Raw genomic sequence first — 15,957 nt, forward strand, 5'->3', positions numbered from 1 at the left:
ATCCATCAAATATTGTATCTGCAAAGCCAAGTCCTCTACACCTGGCTTCATGTCAAATGGTTTTAATCACAGGCTAAAATTGAAATTTAGGTAGAAGATTAAACAATAATATTTGACTTGACAGCTGTTGAAAGGTAGGTTTTATTTAGTCATTTGATGCCAAATCTGATAACATTTTTAGTATCATTATCAAACACATAGATTAAACATGGTCATCGCTGAATCACAGATCTCCGCTGTGTCAGTACTCCTCAAAATAAAAAAATAAATAAATAAAAACCTCCATTAGTACCCCATTTTCACAGAAGCATATCATTGTAGGTGTGGGATTCTACAAGGAAGAAGATACCTTTATATAACAATACAGATGTCCTGAGATGACTCTGGAATGAACAAGCCACACAAGTCACAGGACAGAAACATGAAAAGGTTAAATAATATCCTGACTATTGTTGCTTCGGTTAAAGTATGCTTTCCTCTATTTTGCATGGAAAGTAAACAACTGGGAACAAATCATTTCCGTACCAATCTATCTTTCACGATTTAGTATTCAGCTCGCTTGCCGGGATGCCAAACTTTACATATTCTCTAAAGCATGTTTGTTATTTTTGGACACTGACAGTGCCTAACATGAAAGGGGCCTTGTTTATTGATACTGTACATTAACCACTTGCCGACTGCCTGCCTGCACTATACTGTGGGTGAGAGGTGGCTGTGGGCAAAGCGACATACTGGTATGCCTCTGCTTCTTTTTGAGTTTAGGGCTTGTGCATGCGTGCCCCCCCCACCTGGCTCCAGCTGTTAATGTACACAGTTGTAGCCTATCAGCAAGTCCAGTGATTCATGGTCGGGACATGCTGACTGGCTGTGTACAGTCACAGCCGAGATCTCTGTGTAGTTTCTCAACACAGAGCTCTGTACACAGGGAATAAACTATATGATCTCTAATGATCACTGCAAAGCAGGGATGAGAAACTTAGAGATCAGTTAGTAAAAGCAGCACACTTTACACACCTTACACATAGTTAAGCACATATTTAACCCATTGATCGCCCTAGATGTTCACCCCTTCCATGCCAGTGTACAGTGACAGTGCATAGTATTATCACTAATCACTGTATTAATGTCACTGGTCATGTCAGTGGCAGTTAGTCAGTTCCCCCAGCATCAGTTTGTGTCAGACTGAGCGCCACAGCATCGCAGTCTTGCTATAAGTCGCTCATCGCCACCATTCGTTATATATAAAAAAAAAAAAAAAAATTGATAAGGCCACATTACAAAAAGTAAATTATACATTTCTGGGTACTTAAATATATTCACACTGCAAAAAATGTAGTTTTACTGTTTGCTTTAAGAATTCTATGTAAAAAAAACATTTGCTTAAAGTAGCTATTAGCGTAGTTATATTCCCTGTGCTGTATGTTTGCCTTACCTTGTAGTAATGGGATCATATGTGCCCATTTATCCCGCCCCTGACTCTCATACAAAACGCCTTCCCCTTGTATTACTCCATTGATTTGAAGGAGCGATGCTCTGAAACACGTCCCGCCCCCTCTGACGTCACTTCCGGTTGCCGGTCTGTATTCCATGCTGGCCCTGACAGCACAGGTCTCCACACAGTGTTTCCCACCACTGGTTGGCTTGAACTTCCACCTGCAGCTGTCTTTACACCCAAGGGGCACCCCGCTGGATGTTATGGATTCATTGATATGCCTGTTTTTCACTTCCATCTTGTAAGTGTTTTTAACCTTTCCTTGTTATTAAAGTGTTTTATTACTGCACTTAGAAGTGCCTTCTTCTCTGCTTTGTTTTTACTGTAGAGTGTTTTTCCCTCTTCTGAAGTGCTGCTGTTGTGCATTAATCACATTTCAAGAGCCAGACATGTACTGTTTGTAAAAATCTCCTTGTTATCCAGAGCGCCCTATTCTCCACACTCCTACTTCTAAGCTTGCTTTAGAGCACAACAATAGAAATAATAAACACAGATACTGAGAGGAACAAATAGAGATGCCTCTACCCATGGTAAAGAATGAGAAAAACCTCCCATGGCTTTTTGTATCAGACTAAGTGAGCAGAAATATGGGGAATTATTAAAAAAATACATTATTAGGATCAATATTTAAGTAGCCTAATTATGTACCCACCATGATATCAGGTTTTCCAATGCATTCAAAAGCATAGTTGGCTCCACCATTGGTCATCTTTAGTAACACTTCATGGATGGGGGCTTCAAAATCTTTTGGATTTATGCATTCAGTAGCTCCCACTTCCTTGGCTTTTGCAAACTTATCACTATTTACATCAACTCCAATAATATTGGCAGCTCCAGCAACCTTACATCCAATTACTACAGAGAGGCCAATGCCACCTAACCCAAACACAACACAGGTTGACCCAGGAGTTACCTGTAACAGAATAGAAAACATTAATATATATGCAAACTTTTTTTTTCATAACAGCGTAGAGAAGAGATAAAACCACTGCCAGTTTATTTTTTACATCTGTGTCCAACTGAGATTTCCTTTCACTTCTTGTTCCAGAGATGCAACAGGAAGTAAATACCACAAAGTCAGGAGAATTCCCCTCTCAGACAGTTTTCATGGAACATGTATCCTAACTGGAAAATGTACCCTTACTTCTTTTTCCAGGGACAAATCTGCGCAAATCTAAAATGTTGGGTTTTCCCTCAATTTCATTCTTGGTGACCATGGTCATAAAAAAATATCTCCCCAGCAAGGACACAGACAGAAACAAAAAAACTTGACAGAGGATCTATCCAAAACAAAAAAAAAAAAAAAGTTTTGTCTAGAGGTAAACTTTAAGCTCACTCACCATATTCATTAAAACCAGTTACATTGTTATTGTTAGATGAGAGGCCTGGGTCCAAGAGGCTTCAATGTGGTCATGTGAGGAAACTAAGTGTCAATACATGACGATGGGTCAAGAGGCACATATCGAAGCATTGGCATTTTAATTGAATGTGACTGAGTGCATATTCACTTCTCTTAAAGTGGAGTTCCAGCCATTCCCTCACCTGTCCAACGGTCCAGCGATGCAGCCGCCCGAAGCCTTGATCCTCTCCCTCGGCGCCGGCATCACTGCTGTGGGCACCCGGCTGTGACAGTTTGCGGCTTCACATCCGGGTACCCATTGCGCATGCGTGAGTCGCGCTGCACGTCTTGATTGGCCGGCAATCTTCTGGGACCTCTGACGTGTCCCAGAAGATTGCAGGGAGGGAGGGGGAGAGGAGAACTTCCGTTCAGGGCGCCGCGGCGCTCCGAGCGGAAGTGGGAGCGGGTACCTGTCAAAACTAGGTACCCGCTCCCCCCCCCAAAAAAATGACATGCCAAATGTGGCATGTCAGGGGGTCAGGACTCCCTAAAGCGGAAGTTCCACTTTTGGGTGGAACTCCGCTTTAACTGCTTGAAAGTGCTTCTCATGCACTTCTTACTATGCAATGTACTTCTTTCCAATAAGTGCTTGGAATCACTGTAGTGGGTATATGCATTTTAGAAGATATAGCTACTGAGCAAAGGTAAACCAAACTCTTCTGCTGTCTGCCCTCTTCCATCGTTCACCTCTGTACCCCCTGTAATTCCTGCACCCTTCTTATTTTTTTTTGTTTCTCTTTTTTATTGCCAGTAATGTTTTTTTTTTTTTTTTTTTTATTCAGCTGTCAGCGGAGAAGCCCATTGACAGCTGATGACTCATTGGTTGGTAAGGCTTCCTGGCCAGCTCCTTTTTTTTCCAAAAAGACTTAAAAACAACTTTATTGATTCAGAATCAAAGAGGACACCCCACCCACACCTCTCACCGACGCGCTTGGTCCCCCGCTGGGATCTCAAAGCTCAATGATTAAAACTCAGCCGAGGGTGAAACGCGTCAGTAGAGGTGTGAGTGGAGTGTCCTCATTCTTTTTTTTTTAAACTATTTTTATTGAATTTTAAGTGCATAACAGACAAATACGTCAGCAACAGTAGGTTAGTACAAAGTACAAGCTTAAGAAAGGATCTAACAATGGACAACTAACCAGCAATAGAAAAGTAATATACAGTATTGACCTGAGATATAGACGGACATTAGCCATAAAACCTCAACCAGCCAAAAACCCTCGGAGCCTCAACCCCCTAATGCGGGAAAAGGAACCCGTAACAGACAAACTATAATATATCTGAACAGAGGAGCAGTTTAGCAGTAAAAAGGCTCTATGTAGGTTGAGGAAAGTGCAAACAGGTTGATTGTGTTATAACAGAACAGGTCCTAAAGTACTCCAATATCCCGGATGCGTGGCAACCAAGAACGGGAGAGAGGGAGTTGTCTGCATATTGGTAAACCAAGTTCGGGTATGAAGTTAGGGCTGAGGGTGCCCGCCGTCCGGGCCCGCCAGATGGCCATTAGGCACCGTGCAGAAACGGGGGGGGGGGGGTGAGGAGGCACTGGGAGGGAGGGGGTGAAAGGGGGGAGGGAAGGGAAGGGAAAAAAAAGAGGGAAAAAAGAAAGGAAGAGAGAAGAAGAAAAGGACAAGGCCAAAAAAAAAAAAAAAAAAAAGGGGGGGGGGAGCGGAGGTAGCCTGGTCAAAAGCGGAAGTGGTCCCCCACCCTTCTTATAATGGTCGGTTCAACATATCTCACTCGCTTCGCTACAGCTCTTCTATTGACAGGGTTAATTTCAGCCGTTTTTTAAACAGTTTATGGAGCCTTGACCCACAGCAACATGGAAAGAAACATAGTGGGCGGCAAAAATGCCTTAGCATCCTGTGCTGGGCACCTGGCATTAATAATGGCCATAGTCTTGGGTCCTAAATGTTGCCCTATAGTGTGCGAGCAAGAGCAGCCTAAGGTCGGGTTTGGAAGAGTTCGAGTGGGTAAGAAAGGTTTGACCATTGTAAGCATTTTAAACTATACTGAGATGAAAGCCCCCTTCTTCCTGCCTTGTTATAAGTTTATATGGAGTTTCTTTAGGGTACTGATGAGGTCTAGTGAGATCCAATAGGCAGACCGTTTATTTGCTAGGTTAGCTGGCCTCCCTGATTGCATTTCCAACATATTAATTGGGGGTAGAGTGAAACAAGTAGTACAATTGTACTCCTTAAAGACTTTTTTTTTTTTGGTAAGCTAATGCAAATCATGTGCATCATGCACCAAAAGCATCGATGGTAAGGTTTTATCAATTTGCCATTTTCTACATTTTAAAACTACTTAAGTATGTGGAAAAGGTTTTATGAATTCAGGCAGATTTTATTTTTTCTTTTAAAAAAAAGGTCAATAGGTCGGCAAATAGGTTGGTAAGCCTACTTATTTGTCTCCACACTGATGATAGTTTTATACAAGTTACTTTATCACTTCCATGCTACAATTTTACAGGACTGCATTTTTGCTTAGCTAACTGATGAAATGCCAAGTACAGATTTACAAAATGTCTATATAACAGAAAACTATGAATCTTACAATCTACCATGTATATAAATGAATAAATCAACACTAATCTCTAGTTGAAACTAGAATGGTCACTTACCTTAGCCACATTAACGGCTGAGCCGTAGCCAGTGGAAAATCCACAACCGATCACACATGCTTTATCCAGTTGTATATCATCATTGATCTTAACCACACTCATTTCCTCCACCACAGTGTACTCTGTAAAGGTGCTGGTGTTGACAAAATTATGAAGCACTTGGCCCTTGCAGGTAAATCTGCTGGTGTTGTCAGACATTAGACCTTGGCCTTTAACAAGGCTGTAGAAAAGGGTGTTATACAATTACTTTTACATGTGAAGTAAAAAGAAAAAAAAAGAAAAATAATAATAACACAATTAATAAACATTAAAATATAAAGTGACCAATAATGCCTCAGGTAAACAGCAAAAGACACTGAGTAGGGGCTGATCAATAACCGATCACTATCCATTGTCCATTATACTATCAGGTTACAAACAACATGGCATGCTTTCTTTTGGCCTATTCATAAAATGTGGGTCATGGTGTGAAGCCTGTGGTGCCTCAATTAATTACCCTATGCTGGTTTTGAAGTTCCAAAGGCTATCCCTTTGCTTTTTTAATTGACCCGAAGTGTAAACAAATCTACAGCATCAAAAATAGATGCAAATCAAAAAAAATGGCTGTACAACTTTAAACATTTTTTGGCATTTAGCGGTTTGTACCCTCAGTTCAAATCAGCAACTTCCAGCCCAAAAATTAAATTTAGGTTTTTGTTTCTGTGATCCACTCATATAATGGAGATCACATGAATATTCATGCATGTATTCCACGCTATGGTATTCCTAACCGGCTGCAGCCTTCCTCATGTTATCCATATAAAGGGATACAAATTAATAAAAAGGAGAGAGAGGTAAGTGGAGCTGCCTGATACCAAAAGGAAAGGAGTATAAACCAGTGATAAAAATTGAGCGTGTCTAAAAAATATCAATAATCCAAAACATGTATATAAAAAAGTAAAGTGCTAAGGTGCAGCAAATAAATAGTGTAAATATATATACTGTAGAAGAAACCGTACCACTGACGGTACTGTAGCTAAAGGGTATGTGAAACAAGTACGTTTCTTTGATATATATATATATATATGTATATGTTAACACCATTTATCTGCTGCACCTTAGCACTTACTTTTTTATAAACATGTTTTGGATTATTGAGATTTGTTAGACACACTCAGTTTTTATCATTGGTTTATACTCCTTTTGGTATCAGGCAGCGCCACTTACCTCTATCCTTTTTATTCATATGCATTTTCAGGCTATAGAGATTATATAGCATGATGTGACAGGATGTAGTGGTGGACAAAGTCATCAATAGGTCACATGTGTGAGAACATTTTTTTTTACCCTCATTCAAACACTGTACACACATGTATTCACAGACAGACAGAATGACCTGGACTATAGCTGATAACTGTACATATGTAGTTCATGTGGAGTGGTCCCTAGCGTGCCACATCCCGGGTACAGAATCAAAAACAAAAGGGTTCCCCTGTAGGTGGGACTTTAAAGGCACTGATATTTCAGAAATTACACATAGGTAAGAATACAAAATTGTAGCTTTATTGAAATTATTTATACAAAATATATAAAAGATAAAAGCAGAGGCAAGCAAAATTATACATCACATTACAGGGTTGAACATCCACTATAAAACCCCCATGTAAACACCCGACGCGTTTCGGAGAAACACTACTTCTTCAGGGGTGCCTTGGGAGGGTGGTCTGTAAACAATCAGTGTAAATGTACATATTATACATATTGCAAAGTCAATCTGGCAAGAAAAAATAATCAAGTCAGAAAAAGTGCACTTACATGTTTCACTGTAATGGTTAAAGAAAGAGTGCCTGCCTGCAAGGCTAAAAACAGAACATCGACAATGCCAGCGTGGGTCTATGGTAGGCCGGTTGAATTCGATGGAGTTGGCTTCATACAGAAGGAGAATTTTTTGATTTGCAGAATTGAAATTAAATCAAGGTTGCTTGCTACCAGACACCTGTGTGGGTCTGGGTGGGGACAGCTGAAATCCCAAAATGAGGCAATCCTGCTGGGCAAAAAGCCAGAATATTCTGGCTTTTTGCCCAGCAGGATTGCCTCATTTTGGGATTTCAGCTGTCCCCACCCAGACCCACACAGGTGTCTGGTAGCAAGCAACCTTGATTTAATTTCAATTCTGCAAATCAAAAAATTCTCCTTCTGTATGAAGCCAACTCCATCGAATTCAACCGGCCTACCATAGACCCACGCTGGCATTGTCGATGTTCTGTTTTTAGCCTTGCAGGCAGGCACTCTTTCTTTAACCATTACAGTGAAACATGTAAGTGCACTTTTTCTGACTTGATTATTTTTTCTTGCCAGATTGACTTTGCAATATGTATAACATGTACATTTACACTGATTGTTTACAGACCACCCTCCCAAGGCACCCCTGAAGAAGGAGTGTTTCTCCGAAACGCGTCGGGTGTTTACATGGGGGTTTTATAGTGGATGTTCAACCCTGTAATGTGATGTATAATTTTGCTTGCCTCTGCTTTTATCTTTTATATATTTTGTATAAATAATTTCAATAAAGCTACAATTTTGTATTCTTACCTATGTGTAATTTCTGAAATATCAGTGCCTTTAAAGTCCCACCTACAGGGGAACCCTTTTGTTTTTTATAGCTGATAACTGTTGCAGAACGTCTTCCTTTGTTGCTGCTGCAATATCTTTCTGCAATGTGGACAGGGCTCAACTGAATATTCATTAATGCAGAAGTTCTGCAGCTATCTTTAAGGAGACCATTTTGCAATGCTTTGGAGTGTCTCCAGTTCAGAGGGACAGCCACATTGGCTGGGTCTGATTTGATATTGGAGGGTGTTGCTTGGCTGATACAGCAGTGCAAGGAGAGGCATCCTCTGGCTGCTGAGAGAGAGAGGGAATGAGTGTGTTGATGCAAGTAGAGGTGGGAGAAAAAGACTGGGCTGCTAACTGAATGGAACTCTTCCATGGCTTACCACAATCTGCGCATTGTGCAGTGTAAGATGTGATTTGGATGCCTGATGTGATCAAACTGTACTGGAGAGCACTCCCACTACTTGTAAGGAAGGAAAAGGGGGATCTTCTTAGCAGGATTAAAATACACTTCTTTGTGGTAGGATGTTTAGAAATAGGCCATCATCCCCACACAATACAGTAAAAAAAAAAAAAAAAGAAGAAGAAAGAAAAGAAAAGAAAAGGTCCCTCTAATTTTTGGAACTATTGTTTGACAAAAGTAAATAGAAACTGTATAGAATATACAAAAACTGTATTTATACATAAACAGTCAATAAAAGTTTAAAAAGTGGACATTTTGTACATACAGCCAGGGTTGGGGCGAGGGATGGCAGGAGAGGCAGCTGCCCTGGGCATTGTGGTATCTTGTGAGATGGGGGGGGGGGGGGCACCACAATGAGGTTGAGGGGAGGGGATTTGCATTGGGAGGGGGGGGATTTATGCTAACAGAAAATATTGGGGGTGTTTGTGCCAGGAGGGAAAATTTAGGGGGGGATTTGTGCTAGGATGAGGGATTGGGTAGAATTTGTGCTAGGAGGGGTATTTTGAGTGTGTGTGTGGGGGGGGGGGGGATTTGTGCTCACAGGAAAAATTTGAGGTGTGGAGAATTTATACTAGGAGGGTGGAATTTTTTTTTTTTTTTAGGGGAAGGGGCGGATTTGTATTGGGGGCATATGGGGAATGAGAGGATTTGAGCTGGGGGGGCAAAGATTCATTCTGGTAAGGGGATTTCAGCAGGGGTGGATTTGTATAGCGGGGGGGGGGGATTTATGCTTAGGGGCATGTTCTCACTGGGCTCTAGTAGACCTTGCACTGCATACAGCATAGTATGAAAAGAAATACCCGACACAAATCTGTTAACAGCAGCATTTGTTTGGAAGACAGAAATACCAAACTTGTTCCCAAGCAGGGGTATAGTTGTACAGGAAAGAGATGCTCTACACTGTGAGAAACTGGATACATGAACAGCCATAGATGAAAACAAAAAAAAGACCAATGTTTGCTGCTGCTAACTTCAAGGCCCCAAAAGTGAGGACAGTCAGAACCAGGCCTTTTATCATTTTAATCTGTGGCTGTTCATTTATCCGGTTTCTCACAGTGAGATAGATAGATAGATAGATAGATAGATAGATAGATAGATAGATAGATAGATAGATAGATAGATAGATAGATAGATAGATAGATAGATAGATAGATAGATAGATAGATAGATAGATAGATAGATAGATAGATAGATAGATAGATAGATAGATAGATAGATAGATAGATAGATAGATAGATAGATAGATAGATAGATAGATAGATAGATAGATAGATAGATAGATAGATAGATAGATAGATAGATAGATAGATAGATAGATAGATAGATAGATAGATAGATAGATAGATAGATAGATAGATAGATAGATAGATAGATAGATAGATAGATAGATAGATAGATAGATAGATAGATAGATAGATAGATAGATAGATAGATAGATAGATAGATAGATAGATAGATAGATAGATAGATAGATAGATAGATAGATAGATAGATAGATAGATAGATAGATAGATAGATAGATAGATAGATAGATAGATAGATAGATAGATAGATAGATAGATAGATAGATAGATAGATAGATAGATAGATAGATAGATACTTACTCCATTTTGTGACAAAAATTACTATTTGTATCATGGCAGCCCCTGCAGTCTCCACATTGAGGGGTAAATAATGGAATTACTTTATCACCTAAAAAAATATAGATGTAACATTTTAACTAATTTACAAAATCCACACCAAAAAATACATCAATACTACTTTTAGCATTAACTTTCTATCATAGTAAAAAAAAAAGTGACTGGTTGCTCTTTTTTACAGCCTGGCCCCTTATGTATTACTGCTCTTTTTGAGTTCTTATTTGACGCATCTGATATAATTTATAAGTTTACTACATGTACAAAATGCAGTGCAGCAGGGAAGGGCTTAAAGTGATTGTAAACGATCACCTTTTAAAACAACCCATTCGGTTAAAAATTGAATGAGAGCGCAATGAGAGCGAATGCGAGTCCGTGAGTGAAGCTCTGATGTTGGGGATGGGTGGGGCTCTGACCCTTTGTTCCGTGCATAGACAAAACAGCCGGCGTTTACACATTGGAAGAAGGTGGCAGTGAGCGGGACCAACTACTGCATGTGCACATACAGCTGTGTATAATACAGTGTGATTATACACAGCTGTGGGTGCACATGCAGTAATTGATCCTGTCCCCTTCCACCTTCTTCCCCACCCACTAATGTATAAACGCTGGCTGTTTTGCCTAAGCAGGGGGCAAAGGGGTGGAGCCCCACATATTGGCCCCGCCCTTCCCAACATCAGAGCTTTGATTTGACAGCTCCACTCACTGACTCACACTCGCTCTCATTGCGGCTGTATGCTCCGCTGGCTTGCCCACCAATCCCTGGCTGTGCTGGATGGATGCTCACACTGCTGCATGTTCTGCTATAGGCTGCACTCATTTATTATCCATGATCCATCTGATGCCACCATTCTTCCCTCAGCTCCTGTATGCTGCTAGATATTAGGACGTAAGTGTGCTATGTTTAATTAATTGGTGTCTTTGCAGTTAAACTCCTGAACCTTGCAACCTGTACAATGCATTCCTGAACCTTGTACCCTGTACAATGCACAGTGCTGTATTTTAGCCTAGGCCAACAAGGCCCAGGCCTAGGGCGGCACTTTGCAGGGGGGCAGCAAAAAAGCCACCCCTCCCCTCCACCTGGGACTCTATTGGCCATTGGTTACCAGAGCCGCCTCTCTCTTACCCCCTCTCTCTCACCCCCCTCTCTCTCTCCCATCCCCCTCTCTCATCCCCCCTTTCTCTCTCATCCCCCCCTCTCATTTCCCCCCTCTCTATCATCCCCCTCTCTCTCTCACCCCCCTAATCTCTCTATAGCTTTGATCTCTCTCGCTCTCCCTCTCCCTCTCCCTCTCTCTCGTGAGATCTCAGGGGTTCATGCTGGGACTCGTAGTCTTTCAAATTTGGAGGGAGTCACATCCGTTAAGAGGAGTGGGGCACATTTACATAGGAAGGGGGGGCACCCAATTTTAGCCTGGCCTAGGGCAGCACAAAACCAAAATACACCACTGACAATGCATTCCTGAACCTTGCACCCTGTACAACGCATTCCTGAACCTTGCACTCTGTACAACGCATTCCTGAACCTTGCACTCTGTACAACGCATTCCTGAACCTTGCACTCTGTACAACACACTCCTGAACCTTGCACCCTGTACAACACACTCCTGAACTTTGCACCCTGTACAAAATGCACTCCTGAACCTTGCACCCTGTATGAACCGCACCCCCAAACCTTGCATCCCTGTACAAAACACACCCCTAAACCTTGCATCCCTGTACAAAACGCATTCCTGAACCTTGCACCCTGTACAATGCATTTTTGAACCTTGCACCCTGTACAATGCATTCCTGAACCTTGCACCTTGTACAAAACACACTTCTGAACCTTGCATCTTGTACAATGCATTCTTGAACCTTGCACCCTGTACAATGCATTTTTGAACCTTGCACCCTGTACAATGCATTTTTTGAACCGTGCCCGCTTGTGAATGTCTGTAGCGTGGAGAGCGGCTTGCGTTCCAGGCTGACGGCGTGCGTTCCACCTGACGCACGTTTCGTCAGAGCGTAGTGACGTCACTACGCTCTGACGAAACGCGCGTCAGGTGGAACGCATGCCGTCAGCCCGGAAGTCAGCCTGGAACGCAAGCCGCTCTCCACGCTACAGACATTCACAAGCGGGCTCTGTACAGCGGTTTTTATCCTTTGTCTGCTTTTAAAATTCAATAAACCTATCTTAATGGTACTGCACCATCCGGAGCCTGTCCATTTTGTTCCCTGAATTTTATTTGGAGGACCGTGAGGAACCCTTTTACCCCACCTGGGGGATTCCGGCCGAGAGGGATAGGAGCCCAGCAGTCACCATCGTTCTGACCTGGAGGGTCACTAAAGCGTTATTGGCCTCTTTGCCGTAAGGCAGTTGAGACCCACCTTATCTGGTGAGTTTACATCTTACCATCTGCATGATTGGATATCCTGGGCCATTGGAGGATCCAGCACCAAGCAGTTGCACTTTTTCCTTTTTGGCACCTTTTTGGAATACCCATCACTTAGTCACTTATGAACTATTTTTGAATTTCACTCAGCACTTTACCTTTATTGTGATTTGTTTGACTTGATTGTGGCACATTATTTATATAGTTATATTAACCTTTATGATATTTATGTTTTAAGGGTACAGCCTTTTTAGAATTTTAGAGTTTTTAGGATAATAATTTTATATTGTAAACCTACCCCTACTGTCCTCTGCACACACCAGCAAGCGCTATATTATCTCATCTAGTTTGGGATTTCCTATACACTAAAGTAGGAATAGAGGAAGAATCTATCAGTAGGGATGCTTGTTTGGGTGACACACATTATTGAACTCACATTTTTTGGACCGTTCTGTGGCAAAAATCTCTCCCAATCCTCGGGATAGAGTCTTGCTACCTCTAACCATGCTCGGTCCTGCTTGCCTTGGTCTTTATAGGTCGGGTCCCTTGTATCAAATGTTTCAGTGCACTCATGTACAAGTTGGATGAGTTGTCAATTGTTAAGAGCATCTCTCAGTCTCTTGGAAGCCATCTTTCCTGCACTGTGAACATAGCTGTACAATGTGCCTGCTATATGGACAATGTGCTTTCAGAGGTGACAATGCTTGAGAGGGGATTTTGAGCTGCGGGGATGGGCTGAGCCACAGGCACACAATGAAAAATGGAATTGGAGTGGAGTACAGGGTTAAAAAACCCTCTAAAATCGCAGCCAAGGTCACAAAGATAAGACACAGAAGTGCACCCAGGGTGAGTTCAGGGACACACACAAGCACTCACATGGATGCCATGTTTGGACACAGTGGCTGTGTCCATGCAGCCACTTTGTCCTAGTAGACATGAATGGAACTTCCCGCATGGGGATGCACAGAACACCTGTGCATCCCTGTTAAGGTAAACATGGCCCTGCAAGGGGCACAGACATAATTTCCCCATGTGAGCAAGGACTAAATATCAAGTATTTCATATGGGAATTTCAGATTACTTTTCGCAGGTAGCAAGTGATAACATTTAAGGTTTAACTTTTTCATTGCAATCTAGTTCATAAGTTTTCTAGTCAGGATTTGAAATCATTCTTGCTCTAGGGGCACTCAGAAGGGGAGAGGAGCCAGGAGTGCTCTGTGCAATAACATTGCACAGAGCTGGTAGGTATAACATGTTTGTTATTTAAAAAAAAAAAAAAAAATCCCCTACAGGGTTGTCTCCTGTCTCCACTCCTTTTTGTTTTATCATTGGAACCCCTATTACATGTCCAGAATAATCCACATTGTAAAGGTCTGGAAATTAACAAATATCACCACAAGATTGCAGCATACACTGATGATTTATTTTTGTATATCGCTAACTCAATATTTCATTACCTGTCTTTCTTTCAGAACTCAGCATCTATGGAAACTTGTCAAACTTCAAAGTGAATCTGCAAAAATCAGAGGTGCTTAATGTCACCCTCACCTCGCAGGCCAGGCCCTCCATGTTCTTCCTCGTAATTTCCCCTTTTGTTGGGCCCCACAAGCCATTCAGTACCTGGGAACTAAAATCCCATCCAACCTCTAACATATTTTTAGGATAAACTTAGCATCAGACTTTGAGAAGTGGAAATTTTTGGCCATCTCCTAGTTTGGTAGGTGCAATGTCCTTCTGCAGGCTTTACCTTTAGCTATGAGTCTGTTTGGAACAGTGCCATTTCCCATAGCTGGCCTTCCCTCTCTCTTGTCTTCACCAATCCTACCCCCTATTAAAACTGACGTTAATAGAACTCTAAAGGTAATTTTTTAATTAGCAGACATAACAAGCTTTCCTTCACCAATGATGCCCATTATAGGCCACCCAGCACTGGGCTACACAAACAGGGTCTTTCACTGTAACGGATCAACCAGCACCCAACCGGGCACCTCCGTTGACGGATGCTCCTAGTGCTTTCAGAGGGCTCCAAGCACTCCACCCGATACCGTAACCACTTCAGATCCCACAAACCGCCGCAGCTTGGTTAGGGTCTCGCCGTCTCTTACCCACCCTGGACCTACGACAAGGCTCCAGGTTCCCACGGGTGACCCTCTCTTTCCCCAGAGAGCGAAGCAGGAACAAGCTCTGGCACAAGCTCTTACAAGAGCTTAGTGATTATCCAAGGGAGTATGCAAGCATAGCAATCCCTTGTAGAAGATTCCCTCAATGAGTGACAGGACTCTAGATTGAAGGTAAACTAACTCAACTTTATTGAACAAGAAACAGACTGATATACAGTTTTCCCCCACAAGGTTACCACCCAGGTGGACCTTGTTGAGGACTGGACGTGAGATTCACAATCCACTGAAAACAGAGTTTTACACATACAGTGTACACAGAGAATTACAATATGGGACAAACCCCCCTCCCTCTAGCAGCCAGTCCCCACACACACACACACACCCCATAACAAGTTCATCCCAAGGCAGACAGAACAATGCGAGGTCATTAACATTTAACAATGAGACAAGGGGCAATTCACATTCCCTCCCAATACACAACCAATAGGGAAGTCTGCGAAGACAGTCTGTGTGTCTCTCTCACACCGAAGCATGGAATACTCTTTGTAAGGTGGTATTACATCTTCATATTTCTATATGAAGATATTTCTGACAAATATGGAAGCAATCCAAACTGTTAATTATCTATCTTTCACTCATAGTGACGGTTAGTACCGTCACATTCACATTAAAACAGATTTGAGCATCGTCAGGACGTCTACAGTATGTTCTCACGATCCTCAGGCTGGGCTCAATTTTCAGATCAGTATGGATCCCTCACCAGTTCTGCTATGGACAGATGGAAACTAAGGCAACTGTCTTGCTTTCTACATTCCCTTCTGGACCCTGAAGGCTTTAGCAGACTCCATTTGAAGACCTCTGCCTGTGTGAAGATGCCATTCGTAAATCATTCTCTTTCTCATATCATATCCTGCTAGATTTATCTTCCCAGCAGGATCCTCCATATCTATCCAAATAGGAAAGGGACCTGAATACAACCTTTGCTAACGACCAGAATCAACGTATTTTCTTTGCCCACAAATCTTCCTTGTGTAGCAAATACCAAGAGACTACATATAAAACCCTGTCACACTGGTATCAGACTCCCTCTGTTCTAACATCCATGTTTCCTCAACACTGCTCTTCTTGCTTGCGATGCGGAGCTCAGGTACAATATTTCATATCTTTTGGGACTGTCCAAATATTCAGCCTTTTTGGTGACAAGTCCTGCAAATTGCAAAACAAACCAACAAAGGAAAAAGGCACCTACAAGGGCT

At 42.0% G+C, this 15,957-nt stretch overlaps 1 protein-coding gene across 1 annotated transcript in view; it reads right to left on the reverse strand.

Annotated features, from left to right (window-relative positions):
* Positions 1–15,957, reverse strand: part of LOC309555824 (alcohol dehydrogenase 1-like) — an 88,604-nt gene that overhangs the window by 29,903 nt on the left and 42,744 nt on the right. The window contains exons 4-6 of the mRNA XM_082257990.1: positions 10,174–10,261; positions 5,515–5,734; positions 2,145–2,405 (exon numbers count right to left, since the gene is read on the reverse strand). Of these exons, the coding sequence (XP_082114116.1) occupies positions 2,145–2,405; positions 5,515–5,734; positions 10,174–10,261 (569 nt within the window). The remainder of the gene's footprint in view (positions 1–2,144; positions 2,406–5,514; positions 5,735–10,173; positions 10,262–15,957) is intronic.

Source organism: Pelophylax lessonae, assembly GCF_965119305.1.
Source record: "Pelophylax lessonae genome assembly, chromosome: 1".
Classification (NCBI taxonomy): domain Eukaryota; kingdom Metazoa; phylum Chordata; class Amphibia; order Anura; family Ranidae; genus Pelophylax; species Pelophylax lessonae.